At 59.0% G+C, this 12,989-nt stretch overlaps 1 protein-coding gene across 4 annotated transcripts; it reads left to right on the top strand.

The window, feature by feature from the left end:
- Nucleotides 1-580: 580 nt before the first annotated feature.
- Nucleotides 581-12,986, top strand: ARHGAP33 (Rho GTPase activating protein 33). Of its 4 annotated transcripts, XR_008918132.1 has the most exons (23): nucleotides 648-859; nucleotides 3,595-3,692; nucleotides 3,849-3,933; nucleotides 4,076-4,156; nucleotides 4,315-4,449; nucleotides 4,597-4,689; nucleotides 5,120-5,242; nucleotides 5,326-5,403; nucleotides 5,497-5,563; nucleotides 5,660-5,725; nucleotides 5,839-5,991; nucleotides 6,509-6,611; nucleotides 6,787-6,931; nucleotides 7,016-7,098; nucleotides 7,191-7,298; nucleotides 7,445-7,590; nucleotides 8,357-8,498; nucleotides 8,610-8,755; nucleotides 8,849-8,923; nucleotides 10,274-10,906; nucleotides 11,021-11,188; nucleotides 11,338-11,415; nucleotides 11,698-11,834. XR_008918132.1 is itself a non-coding variant. In XM_056825283.1 (22 exons), exons 1-22 carry the CDS (start codon nucleotides 854-856, stop codon nucleotides 12,499-12,501), a joined length of 3,765 nt encoding a protein of 1,254 aa, XP_056681261.1. In that variant the 5' UTR covers nucleotides 581-853; the 3' UTR covers nucleotides 12,502-12,986. The 4 variants fall into 4 exon arrangements, 3 of the variants coding, with proteins under 3 accessions (XP_056681261.1, XP_056681260.1, XP_056681262.1); XM_056825283.1 differs by having other exon boundaries at nucleotides 581-859; nucleotides 11,021-11,415; nucleotides 11,698-12,986; XM_056825282.1 differs by having other exon boundaries at nucleotides 646-859; nucleotides 5,842-5,991; nucleotides 11,021-11,415; nucleotides 11,698-12,986.
- Nucleotides 12,987-12,989: the final 3 nt, after the last annotated feature.

Here is a 12,989-nt window from a genome sequence, read left to right as displayed (position 1 = left end):
GTCACTTTGTTGAAGGGAGGGAGGGTACATAGCCTGGGGTGAGGGGCCCAGTCTGTGCACCTGTCCTCGGGGTCCTAGGAGCCAAAAGCCTGGATGCCTTTGCCTTGCCCCAGCCCACCTACCCCCAGGGAAGAGGAGGGAAAGAGGGCCCCCCAAGCAAGGGAAGTGAAGCAGGTTGGGGGACACTTAGAGGCAGGGCCACCAGCCAGCTGGGGGTGTAGGTTAGATTTAGTTAGGAGAGGGGCCATTTTGTAGAGATGACCACTGATCTTCCCATTTTAAAGATGGGAAAACAGAGGCCCAGAAGTTCAGTGAGCAGTCCAGGGTCACCTAAGTGCTCACTAGCCAGCTTTGATTCTGAGCCCAGTCCCCTGACTCGGAGCTGGCGCTCCCCCAACCAAGCTCCATGCTGCCCTCGGGAAAGTCGGGGAAGTCGAGAGGACCCTGGCCGGCTCCTCTACCACAAGAGCCGCTTTGTTTGACAGACAGCTGGGAGGGGTGCGGCGCGCGGACCCTAGAGGCGTGGCCTGAGTGGGTGGGTGGTGCCTAATGGGACCGAGGCCAATAAGGAGCTAGGGAGGCGAGGGCGGGGCACTTTTTTCCCTCTGGTTGGCTGGTGTCCTCCAAGTTCCCACCCTCCGCGCGCACCCGGGCCGTTGGGGACGTTAGGGGCGTGGCTTCAGCCCGCGCGCCCCTCGCCCCATTGTGTCGCCATGGCGGCGGCGGCGGCGGCGGTGGTGGCGGAGGAGGCCCCGGCCTGAGCAAGAAGAGGAAGAACGCGGCCGGGTCCCCTCTGGGCCCCTCGCCCGCCCCAGGTCACAGGGTGTCGGCAGCAGTAGTGGCGCGGCGGGTCATGGTGGTGAGCTGGGCGGGGGCGGTCGTCTGTCTGGGAGGGAATGAGAGAGGGATGGGGGTGGCGGGGGCGGGGCAGGCCTGGGCGGCTCCGGACTGGGCCCAGGCCTTCAGCCTCCCCACTGCCACCCCCACCCCACCCAGGGCCCAGATCTCCCTCATTCCCCAGGTATCTCCCCTCCCTAATGAACGTCTGTCCTCTCACCAGCTCTCCCTTCTTCCACTCAATAGATCTCCCTCCTCCCTCCCAAGGAGTCATTCCATCTTGCCTCTCTCCAGGTATCTCTCCTCCCTCTCAATAGGTCTCCCTCCTCCTTTTTATCAGCTCTCCATCCTCCCTCTCAGCAAATCATTCCATCATACCTCTCATCAGCAATTCCTCCTCCCTCTCATAAGGTCTCCCACCTCTCAATAAGTCGTCCTCCCTCTCAGCAAGTATTTACATCATCTCACCAGCCCTCCTTCCTCTCTCTCACCAACTCTCCCTCTTCCCTCTCATCAACTCTCCTCCCTCCTTCTCTCCAGCTCTCCCTCCTCCCTCTCATCAGTTCTCCCTCCTCCATTTCATCAGCTCTCCCTCCTCCCTCCTCTCCAGCTCTCCCTCCTTCTTACCAGCTCTCCCTCCCTCCTCCCTCTCATCAATTCTCCCTCCTTCTCACCAGCTTTCCCTCCTCCCTCCTTCTCATCAATCCTCCCTCCTCCCTCTCATCAGCTCTCCCTCCTCCCTCTCATCAGCTCTCCCTTCTTCTCATCAGCTCTCCCTCCTCCCTCTCATCAGCTCTACCTCCTCCTTCTCATCAGCTCTCTCTCCTCCCTCTCATCAGCTCTGCCTCCTCCCTCTCATCAGCTCTCCCTCCTCCCTCTCATCAGCTTTCCCTCCTCCCTCTTATCAGTTCTCCCTCCTCCCTCTTATCAGCTCTCCCTCCTTCCTTCTTACCAGCTCTCCCTCCCTCCTCCCTCTCATCAATCCTCCCTCCTCCCTCTCATCAATCCTCCCTCCTCCCTCTCATCAGCTCTGCCTCCTCCCTCTCATCAGCTCTGCCTCCTCCTTCTCATCAGCTCTCTCTCCTCCTCATCAGCTCTCCCTCCTCCCTCTCATCAGCTCTCCCTCCTCCCTCCTCATCAGCTCTGCCTCCTCCCTCTCATCAGCTCTGCCTCCTCCCTCTCATCAGCTCTCCCTCCTCCCTCTCATCAGTTCTCCCTCCTCCCTTTCATCAGTTCTCCCTCCTCCCTCTCATTAGCTCTGCCTCCTCCCTCTCATTAGCTGTCCCTTCTCCTCTACCAGCTCTCCCTCCTCCTTCTCATCAGCTCTCCCTCCTCCCTCTCATCAGCTCTTCCTCCTCCCTCTCATCAATTCTCCATCCCTTATCACCAGGTTTCCCTCCTCCCTCTCATCAGCTCTCCCTCCCCCCTCTTATCAGCTCTCTCTCCTTCCTTCTTACAAGCTCTCCCTCCTCCCTTTCATCAGCTCTGCCTCCTCCCTCTCATTAGCTGTCCCTTCTCTACCAGCTCTCCTTCCTCCCTCTTACCAGTTCTCCTTCCTCCCTCTCATCAATTCTCCCTCCTCCCTCTCATCAGCTCTCCCTCCTTCTCTTCCTCCTCCCTCTTATCAGCTCTCCTCCCTTTCAAAGGGTCTCCCTCCTCCTTATCAGCTTTCCCTCCTCCTTTTCGTAGTCATCTCCCTCTCAGCCCAATCTATTTCTGTCCTATCAGCCTGACTATCCTTCACTAAATCTGACATGTCTTCCTCCTCAGCCATCCTCCTCTCAACTCTTCCTCCTCCTTGACTGCCCTTCACCCTGGTCTCATTTTTCCTCTTCAGCCCACCTTGGCCTCTCTTCAGCCTGACCCCCAGTCACTTCAGGCCAACTACATCCTTCCTTATCCCCAGCCCAGGCCCTTTCATCTCTCACCACACAGCAGCCTGTTCCTGTCCCTAGCCTTTTCCCTACTCACTTCTAGCCTACTTAGTCCATCCCTCCCTTCTCTATCCCCAGCTCGTCTGACCCAGCTCTAGCCCTCTGACCCCTTCCCTTTCAGCCCCTCTGGGTCTGGGCGTTCTTCATGTTTGTCCTGTCCCTATCGTGGTCTCATTCCTGTTGCTCTGCCTGGGCCTGTGCTCCTCTTCCCATCCCAGCCCAATATCTCCTATCTTGACTGTAACTCTCCAGCATTTTTCTTCCTGATCTGCCAGCTTCCAATACCCCCTCCTTCCCTATACCTCTTTCCCGTCCTTTCTTCCTATCCCATCTGCTGGAGGGAGAGGGTTGGTGGTGCAGTGGCTAGAACCCTGGAATCCTGCGCAGACATTCATTGGCTGGATGATGGCAGGAAAAGTTTGGAGCAGTCTATTTCCTCATCTGTAAAATGGGGATAATAGCTCCACACACTCCCAGGGTTGGTGTGAAGATCAGATGAGATAAGATTTGTAAAGCACTTAGTGCAGTGCCCAGCGCAGAGGAAGCACCAAGTAAATGTTCATTGCTATTGCTGTTATGTCTACAGTCTCTTCCCCCATTCCGCCTTCCCAGGCTTTCCAATGTTCTGGCCCTGCCTTTACTCACACTCGTACTATTTGGCATCTTTTTTTAAGTACTGTCACAGCCCCAGGTTTGGCCACCTTGTCTTGTTCTCTGTCTTTACTGGTCAAGAAATATCACCTGGGCCTTCTCTGGGGGTCCAGGTTCTAGTGGTGCTTTAGCTAGGGGTAGGCATTCCTCAGGCATCTTTCTCTTCCCACAGGCCAGAAGCACAGATAACCTGGATGGTCCAGGGGAGGGGCCTGTACCGCCCCTGCCCCCGTCAGGGGGTTCTAACGTAAAAGGGAAGCCTGGCAAGAGGTAGGAAGAGAGGGGTGCTGCTTGGAATCAGAGGCGGTGAGGGCACCTCTTGAGCTCTGGCAGCAGCTCTCTCCACTTCTGGGACCCTCCAGCTCTGAGTTCAGCTTTGGGGCCTGGGCCAAGATACTCAGGGTGACCTGTGACTTAAACCCCTAGGAACTCCACCCCTCGTGGCCCTTTCCCCCGACTGGCTGACTGTGCCCACTTCCACTATGAGAATGTCGATTTTGGCCACATTCAGGTACTTGGAGCCCGCCCCGTCTGGGCATGGCAGCATGAGATCCCCACCCCATCTCCAACTGCGCGGCCTTTTCCCTGTTGTGTTATATGTGGGGTGGGGGATAGTGTTGGAAGAGCCACATGTCCTGGGCCTTCCCCTTCAGCTCCTGCTATCGCCAGATCGAGAAGGCTCCAACCTCCCTAGTGATAATGAGCTGGTGTTTGGGGTCCAGGTGACCTGTCAGGTAAGACCTTTGATTCCACATTTTGTCCCTCCGCCCTACCCTGACAATAGCCTAGCTTGCTCCCAAGCGCTCCCGACTTTGACCCATGATCCTTCTCCAGCCTAAAGTTAGGAGTACAAACTGCCACTTTCACCCTGCTTGACTCGCTGTTTCCCCAGGGCCGTTCCTGGCCTGTTCTCCGAAGCTATGAGGATTTCCGCTCCCTGGATAGCCATCTTCACCGGTGCATCTTTGACCGCCGCTTCTCCCGCCTTCCAGAGCTGCCTCCAGCTCCAGAGGGTTCTCGGAACCAGGTAATGCCCCAGCCTCTCCCCTGCCATCTACCCCCAAACCTGGAGGATCAAGTGGCATTTCAGCAGCGAGGAATGAAGGGGAGGGAGATCTGGCTAAGAGGCATCTTGGTTCCGCCTAATCCCTCCCCCACCTCCTTCCCCATCCAGCTGCTGGTGCCACTGCTGCTACAGTATCTGGAAACCCTCTCGGGACTGGTGGACAGTAACCTCAACTGTGGCCCTGTGCTTACCTGGATGGAAGTAAGGGGGGGGAGAGAGGGAGAGAGCTCAAATGAGCAAGGGTCAGAGAGGAGGGGAAGGAGACAAGAGAGAAAAGGGGGGGATAGGAGAGGCAGGGAATGAGAGAGGAGAGGAAATAGATCAAGGAGGGGAGAAAAGCCAGGACAAGCATCCAGGCTGGCGATGAGAGCAAATAAGGGCCGAACAGGGCGGGGGCAGGTGGGAGCTGGTTCTTTGCCTGTCACTGGATCCTGAAGAGCATGCAAGCTGCACTGGAGAAGGGCTTGGGGTGGGGGCGGCATCTCCATGGCCAGGTCCTGGCAGAGGGATGGCATATGTGTATCAGAAGCAGCTTGGGAAATGGCTACAGAAGCGGAGGAGGGAAAAGGCTTGTGGGTGTTGTGTCTCCAATGAGGGATGCCACCTCCACTCCCCTGTGCCCTTCCTCCAGCTGGATAACCATGGCCGGCGGCTGCTCCTCAGCGAGGAGGCCTCCCTGAACATTCCCGCGGTGGCAGCAGCACATGTGATCAAGCGATACACAGCCCAGGCCCCAGATGAACTGTCCTTTGAGGTAATGCATTGGTCAAGGAAAGGGCTGCAGGGGTTGTGCTGGATTTCCCCCCTTCACTGACTCCCACTGCTCCCCATTCTCAGGTTGGTGACATAGTCTCTGTGATTGACATGCCGCCCGCAGAGGACCGAAGCTGGTGGCGTGGGAAACATGGATTCCAGGTAGGAAGAATGGGCAGGGGAGAACCTAAGAGGCCGAGGACCTTGAGAGGCACTCAAACCATCTGACCTTTGGCTTTCGACCCTTCCCCTTAGGTTGGCTTCTTCCCTAGTGAGTGTGTAGAGCTGTTTACCGAACGACCGGGCCTGGGAGTCAAAGCTGGTAACAAAAAGTGGGCTGTGCCAGGGGAGAGGCCTGTCTCCATGGAAAGGGTTAGGGAAGGGGTCTTGAGCCATTCCTACTGGTTTCCCCCCACAGATCCCGATGGCCCTACATCCAGCATCCCAGCTCCCTTAAGGGAGGGCCCTCCCTCTCTAACGTCAGGTAACGCCTTCAGATATCATCCCCTTGACTTATCCCAGACTACCCTCCCCTCTTTGGCTGTGCCTCTCCCCTACATTGAATACCCTCTCTTTCCCACTACTACCACCACCAAGCAGTGCCCCGGCCCCGAGGAAAGCTTGCAGGCCTCCTCCGTTCTTTCATTCGTTCTCGCCCATCTCGTCAGCGACTAAGGCAACGGGGCATCCTTCGGCAGCGTGTCTTTGGCTGTGATCTTGGGGAGCATCTCAGCAACTCTGGCCAAGATGGTGAGGCCCTGGCCCTGGCCCAACCTTGCTGGGTCACTCCTTAGCTTCCCACACCTCCCAGTCCTCTAAAGGGGATTCCTAGCATTCTCTCCCTACGTGTGCATTTATAATAGCTCGCATTTCTTATAGTTATATAGTTTTGCAAAGCCCTTTACAGTATCTTCTTTGAAGTTCGCAACAGTCCTATGAAGTAGGTACTATAGGTATTAATTATCCCCTTTTTACAGATGAGAAAACTGAGGCTTAGTGGCAGTGAGTGACTTGCTATGCATGGTCGCTAGTAAGTGCCAAAAGTGGGATTCAAATCCATCTAATTCTGAGCCCAGCACACTCTCGGTTACACATGGCTGTCTCTAAACGTGTCTTATAGTCAATAGCCTAGAAATGAAAACACTAGAAAGACTACCTGGGCCTTAGCCATTTAGGGGCATCCCTCAGCATGTGCTTGTTCCTCCCCCTGGTCCCGCCCTTCTACACTTTTCATTCTTCTGCCCTGACCCATCGTCCTTTCTAAAAGTTCCCCAAGTCCTTCGCTGCTGCTCAGAGTTCATCGAGGCCCACGGGGTTGTCGACGGAATCTACAGGCTCTCAGGTGTTTCTTCCAATATCCAGAAACTAAGGTAGGGCGGCCAGAGGCTAGGGAAGGAGGAAGGGTGAGCTCCAGGTGGAGAGGGCGGTACCCCCCAGGGAGTGGTGGGGAGAAGAGGGAGGAGAGCACGTGGAGGCCGGGCCCCGAAATGAAAAGAGGCTTTGGGAGCTCTGATGTCTTCTCCACCCCTGCCTGTGGGGTCTCAGGCACGAATTTGATAGTGAGAGGATCCCAGAGCTGAGTGGACCAGCCTTCCTCCAAGACATCCACAGCGTCTCTTCCCTTTGCAAACTCTACTTCCGGGAGCTGCCTAACCCCCTGCTCACCTACCAACTCTATGGAAAATTCAGTGTAAGTCTAAAGGAGGCAGCCAGGGAGACCCAGAGGTGAAGCCCCAGCCTTTGCCCACCCTCCTCCTTCACCCTGTTCCCCTAGGAGGCCATGTCTGTGCCTGGAGAAGAGGAGCGGCTAGTTCGGGTTCACGATGTCATCCAGCAACTGCCCCCACCTCATTACCGGTATGGTAGCAGAGGCGCAGGGAGTGGGGAACAGGAAGCTGTCAGGCGGGGCCGGGGAAGGGTGCCATGCTCCACTCCTGCCTCGCCTCCAGGACCCTGGAGTACCTGCTTCGACACCTCTCCCGGATGGCCCAGCACAGTGCGGACACCAGCATGCATGCCCGGAACCTAGCCATCGTGTGGGCCCCCAACCTGCTTCGGTGAGTAGGGGAGGCGAGCCAGGAAGCGGAACGCCCCAGAGGCAAGGCCCGCTCTGCGTGGTGCTGGGCCTGGCTCCTCGCCTTCCAGGCCTCCAGAGTCACCTGAGGGAGCCCCCAACCCTTGCATTCGTGCCCCATCTCTGCAGGTCCATGGAGCTGGAGTCCGTAGGGCTTGGGGGGGCAGCTGCCTTCCGAGAGGTGCGAGTCCAATCTGTCGTCGTGGAGTTTCTTCTCAGCCACGTGGATGTTTTATTCAGTGACACATTTGCCTCGGCAGGCCTAGATCCCGCAGGTACGCCTGCTGCCTGCTGCTTGTGTCCCGATCCTCCTGGAGATGGATGGAAGCTCCTAGGGGCTGGGATGGCAAGCGATGGGCTGGGCTGGGCTGGGGGAGGGCAGGGCCTCAGGGTCACTGCCCTGAGTGGGGCAGCCTCCAGCTCAGTTTCCCCAGGGACCCCAGAACCCTGTCCCCTCCCCCTAGCCTCCTTCTCATTTCAGCTCCTCGACTCAGGATCCCCCACTGGTCCCGGATGCTGCATCTCCACCCCCCACCCCATCCATAGCTCCCTCAGGGCCCCCTTGGGACTGGTGGCACCTGGGAGGGGTGCCCATAGGACCACAGGCATGCTCCCGGGTATTCCCAGCTCTGTTGGCTTTAGAGCCATTTTAGAGCTCACTTTCCCCCAAGAAACCCCTGCCACACCCCCTTCTCTCATTCCCGTCCCTGCCCCACAAACCCCGGACCCCCGAGGAACACGGATCATCGGCCGGGCCCTCCCGAGGTAACTGAGACGGCTTTCCTCCTGCAGCTGCCGCCGCCTCTGCCTCCTCCTCGCCTGCTGCTGATGCCCCTACTCCTCCCCTCCCTTCCGTCCCAGGCCCCAGGCCCTACCCCGCCACTCCCCTCCCCAATCCCAGGGTCCCTGCCTTGCTGATCCCTGGCCGGGGGCTTGGCCTGCCAGGGCTCCCGGGGGCGGTGGGGGGTTGTGCTTGGCTTTGCCTGCAGGGGAGATGGGCCAGCTCGATAGGCTGACAGACTCTCCTCCCCCACTCCCCAGGTCGTTGTCTCCTCTCCAGGCCCAAGTCCCTGGTGACCAGTGGACCCTCCACCCGCCTCCTGTCCCTAGAGGAGGCTCAGGCTCGGTCACAGGGTCGGCTGTCTGGACAGGGGGCCAAGGCTGCTCCTCCACCTGAAGACCGGTGAGTAACAGGGTGTTGGGGAGAGGGGGGAGAACGGGGGAGGGCGGCAAGGAAAGGGGAAGAGGGGCCCTGGCCCAGACACCATCCTGTCTCACCCTGTGCCCCATCTAGGAGGAAGGGGGTCATTGGAGAGAAGTGGCGGAAACCAGGTGGCAGCAGCTGGAAGACCTTCTTTGCCCTGGGCAGGGGCCCCTCCTCAGTCCGAAAGAAGCCCTTGCCCTGGCGTGGAGCTGGCCAAGGGTCCCAGCCACCCCAAGGTGAGCGGCTACATGGGCCCAAGGTGGGCGGGCGGGAAGGGTAGTTTGGGGCCTTTGCAGCCAACACTTTTCCTGCCCTTTCTGGAAATCCAGGTGGCCCAGCAGAAACCACCCCACTTCGATCAGCCAAGAGTGAGGAGTCACTGTCGTCCCAGGCCAGTGGAGCTGGTGAGGATGCCCTGGGGGTGGCCTCCCTGGGGGTCACAGTGTGCAGGGAAGGAAGGAGGGAAGGGAATTAGAGCATCTTCCAATCTAATGCAGTTCAGCCAGTGTTTATTAAGTGTCTCCCTGCACTCCGAACCCTCAAGCAGAGCAGATAACGTCAGACCTAGTGTTCCAACCAGACGGGGCTGAGCTGGAGGGAGGGTCCTCAGAGCGGGGAGGAAGTCCAGAGGTCCTCCAGACCAAGGCCCTGAGGCTCCTGGGGGAGGCCCTCAGAGCTGTCCACCACACAGCCAGCGAGAGGTAGAGTGGCTCCCCAGACTCCAGCTGTGCCCCCACAGACCTCCCAGCAGAAGGGAATTGTGGTCAAGCCTTGGTGGGGAAAGAGCTGATCCCTGGTGTAGGGGAGAGCAGGAGCAGGAGCAGAGAGGAGGCTTAGCAATGGAAATCGGAAAAGGCCTAGAGGGGCAGAGCCACAGGCCCTGGGGAGCCAGGCAAGGGTCAACTGAGGAGGAGACGGTCAGCTGTTTGGGCTTCAAGCCTTCTCTGCCAAGTGCTAACCGGTGACCACAGGCTGGGACCCAGTTTCCTTGTTTATACCGTTGGGTGGGGTGGAACAGGTTGTCTACCCCCAGGCCAAAAGAGTCTATTTGACTCCGTTCTACAATTCTTTGAAGTGTGCTGGGCAGTGATTTGAAAAAATGGCCCAGCAGCCCCTACTTTAAGGAGCTTCCATTGTCCTGGAAGTAAGGAGTAGGCCTGGGTGGGCACGGAGAGCCGACCGACCACAGCAGGAGGCCAAGGGGGGAGCCAGCCAAGGCACTTTCAGAGAACAGGGCCAGGAGCAGGTCAGGCTTTACTGCTGAGAGAGCTGCCCGAGCTCACGGTGGAGGACAAGAAGGAGGGGAGCCGAAAGGCAAAGATGAGTTCATTCCTCGCACGGGGCGCAGAAGGCTGCTCCCTGGCTGCTCTGGGCCGCTCAGGTGAAGGGATCGGCCCCAGGGATCACCCTAGGTTAGCCCAATAGTTCATCACTGGAGACTTGGGGTTGGGGAGTCAATGCTGAGGGGAAGGGACAGACCTTACCGAAGCGATGCCGCCGCCACCTAATGGGGTAGTTTCATGTAGGGGCTGAGAAGTCGGGCAGAGGGGCAGGCTTGGCAGGGAGTGGCATTGGGTCCCACTTGCACACGGGACATTGAGGTAGAAAGAGGAGACAGACAGTGGGCTCCCAGAGAGATTGGGGCTCTGGGGATGCTATAGCCTGGCGGCGGCCCAGCCATACAAGAGGGCCAGAGCCAGCGGCCTCCAGACCAATCTGGCCTCAGCAGCCTCCTTCCTCTCGGCTCCCTGCAGGCCTCCAGAGGCTGCACCGGCTGCGCCGGCCCCGCTCCAGCAGTGATGCCTTCCCTGTGGCTCCAGGCCTGGCTGGCTCCTGTGAGAGCCTCTCTTCTAGCACCTCTTCAGCCTCCTCCACCACCACCTCCTCTGTGGGGAGTGGAGAGCTGGTGGGGTCCCCTCCACACCGTGTTTCAGCCTGGCTGGATGATGGGGATGACCTGGACTTCAGTCCCCCTAGGTGTCTGGAGGGGCTGAGGGGCCTCGACTTTGATCCCCTCACTTTCCGATGCAGTAGCCCTACCCCTGGGGACCCAGCCCCCCCTGCCAGTCCTGCCCCCCCAGCACCTACAGGCTCTTTCATCCACAAAGCCACTCCCCCGGCTCGGTCTCCTCGAGGCCCTGCAAGCCCTGCCCCACCCACTGCCCTGGATATCTCTGAACCTGTGGCTGTCTCGGTACCCCCTGCTGTACTGGAGCTGCTGGGAGGGGGTGCCCCAGCCACCCCTTCCCCTCCACCTGCCACCCCTGCTCCCCAGCTCATCCCTCTACTGCTGCGCAGTGCTGAGACAGAGTTGAGTGACAGCTGCCAGAGGGAAATCCGGAGTAAATTGTCCTTAACCAGCCAGAGAGACCTTCAAGGCTCACTGAGTAAGTAAGAAACCTCCCACCTGGCCCCAGGAACCCCAGCATCTGAGCCTCCCTTGGAGACCAAGCAGCAGCTCCACCATTCTAAGGCCTCCCCCTCTCCTCCTCTCCAAACAGGTCCTGTGCCTGGGTTTGAGTCCCCTCCGCTGCCCGTTCCCTTGTCTCTCCTTCGCCCTGGAGGGGCCCCCCCTCCACCCCCCAAGAATCCGGCTCGTCTGATGGCCCTTGCTTTGGCTGAGCGGGCTCAGAGGGCAGCCCAGCGTCAGCGCCAACAGGAGATGGGGGGTACAGTGCCACCCCTACCTCGCTCCCCATTTCGACGTTCCCTGTCCTTGGAAGGGGGTGGGGAAACTCCAGGGGTGGGGGCCCCCGGGCCCCTCTACTCCATGGTAAACCCCAGCCACCCAGCACCAGGGCCCTCCACCTCCTTGCAGCGGCAGCAAAGTGATGGGGGCTTGCTGCGCACACAAATTTCTGGTCCTCCACGGAGGGAACGAAGAGCTCCTGCTCAGGTCAGTGAGGACAAGTAGTCCCTGCCCTTAGCTCTCTGGGGTTTGGCCAAATGAAGGCCAGTGATGGTGAACCTTTTAAGAGACTGTGTGCCGTGCCACCCCACACACAGGGGAGGGAGGAAGCTCTCCTATTGGGCTGCTGGGCAGAGGGGTGGGGAGACACAGTGGAGAGGGAGGGGACTAGCTCTGCCCAAGTCCCCTGCCTTTCTAGTAATGTATTGGGAGTGGTATGGTAGGTTCGCAGTGACTGGGCCTTCCCCAACAAAGCCTTCTGCTTCACAGGTGCCTGCCTCCTTCTTTGCTGTGACCTCCCCCAGCCCCAAGGAGCGCCCCTCACCCTTCTCTGGCCCCCCCAAACCACCGCTTCATTCCTTGGGTATTCCTTCCTTCCGGTCTGGTCCCCCACCCCCTACCCGGAGGACCCCACATGGTCCCTCCCTACCCCCTGACAAGGGGGAAAACCTGTACTATGAGATCAGTGGGGGCGAGGGGCCTCCCTACCCAGGCCTGCCTCGGCCTTGGGCTCCCTTCCACCAGGCCCCTGAGGGGCTTAGTACTTCCTATGGGATTCGGGAACAGTCACCACCTCAGGGTCCCCCTGACTTCCTCTTCTGCTACCCCCCACCCCCACCTCAGCCATACTCCCCAGCCCTGCAGCCTTTTTCCCAACACGGCCGCCTCTGCTACCACCCCCAAGAGTCCCGGCGTCACCCAGCCCATCTGGAACCCGTCTATGTCAACCTGCCCTTGGGTGGGAGTGGGCCCTCCCCTACCTCCTCCTCTTGTTCTTCCTCCCCTCCTGCCCACCCCCGAAGTCGCTCTGACCCTGGTCCCCCTGCCCCACGACTCCCCCACAAGCAGCGCTCACCTTGGGGGCCACGGCCCCCTCGACCCTGGGGGCCTCCGGATCCCCTCCTCCTCTACCGGACACCCACCCAGTCCTATGGGAAAGGAGGGGAGGGTCCTCATGGAATCCAATATGGCAATGTGGGGGATGGACACGGAGAGGGGGCTGGCCCCCCACCTTCCTACCTGCCCCCAAGCTGGTCCCTCCATGCTAAGGGCCAAACTCACAGCTACTGCTGAGTCTCCCAATCAGTCTTTTGTAAAATGGCCCCTCGAGTTGGTGAATGGAAATCCCGGGGCCCCAGCTGGGTGTGCCTGTTGATGACCAAGGTCCCACCGAGAGTCGGACCCTACTGCCATCACTGGCCCTGGGGCCCCAATTCAATTCTCCATCCATTTTGTAATTTTTCCCAATTCCTCAAGTTTCTAACTTTGTAAACTGGTTCCAACGTGATCTCATAACCTATAACCCGTAGCTTCTCTCTGTCCCCCCCCCAGTCCTCCCGCCCTGGGGTTTCTTGCACTAATCTGGGGGAGACTGAACATGCAAACACTTCATCTCCCCCAACCTCCAGGGATCCCCCAGCATGTCCCGCTGCCCTCCCTGTATGTGTGCGCCCAAGATGAGGGGCTTGAGGGGTGCCTGTGGGTGTGTGCGTGTCCCGGCCGAGCCCCAAGCCTGACAGTCGTGTACTAAATAAACACTGAACAGAAATAAAAGTAAAGAT

The sequence above is a fragment of the Monodelphis domestica genome, chromosome 4 (genome assembly GCF_027887165.1).
Source record: "Monodelphis domestica isolate mMonDom1 chromosome 4, mMonDom1.pri, whole genome shotgun sequence".
In the NCBI taxonomy this organism is placed as follows: domain Eukaryota; kingdom Metazoa; phylum Chordata; class Mammalia; order Didelphimorphia; family Didelphidae; genus Monodelphis; species Monodelphis domestica.
The sequence above is the reverse complement of the archived record's forward strand: the minus strand, read 5'-3'. Positions and strand labels throughout refer to the sequence as shown.

What these genes read in the sequence shown, in the direction of transcription:
- ARHGAP33 (XM_056825283.1), top strand. An exon ending in CAGAGGGTTCTCGGAACCAG is followed by an intron (nt 4,450 to 4,596) that starts GTAATGCCCCAG and finishes TTCCCCATCCAG; the next exon opens with CTGCTGGTGCCACTGCTGCT. An exon ending in CAGATGAACTGTCCTTTGAG is followed by an intron (nt 5,243 to 5,325) that starts GTAATGCATTGG and finishes CCCCATTCTCAG; the next exon opens with GTTGGTGACATAGTCTCTGT.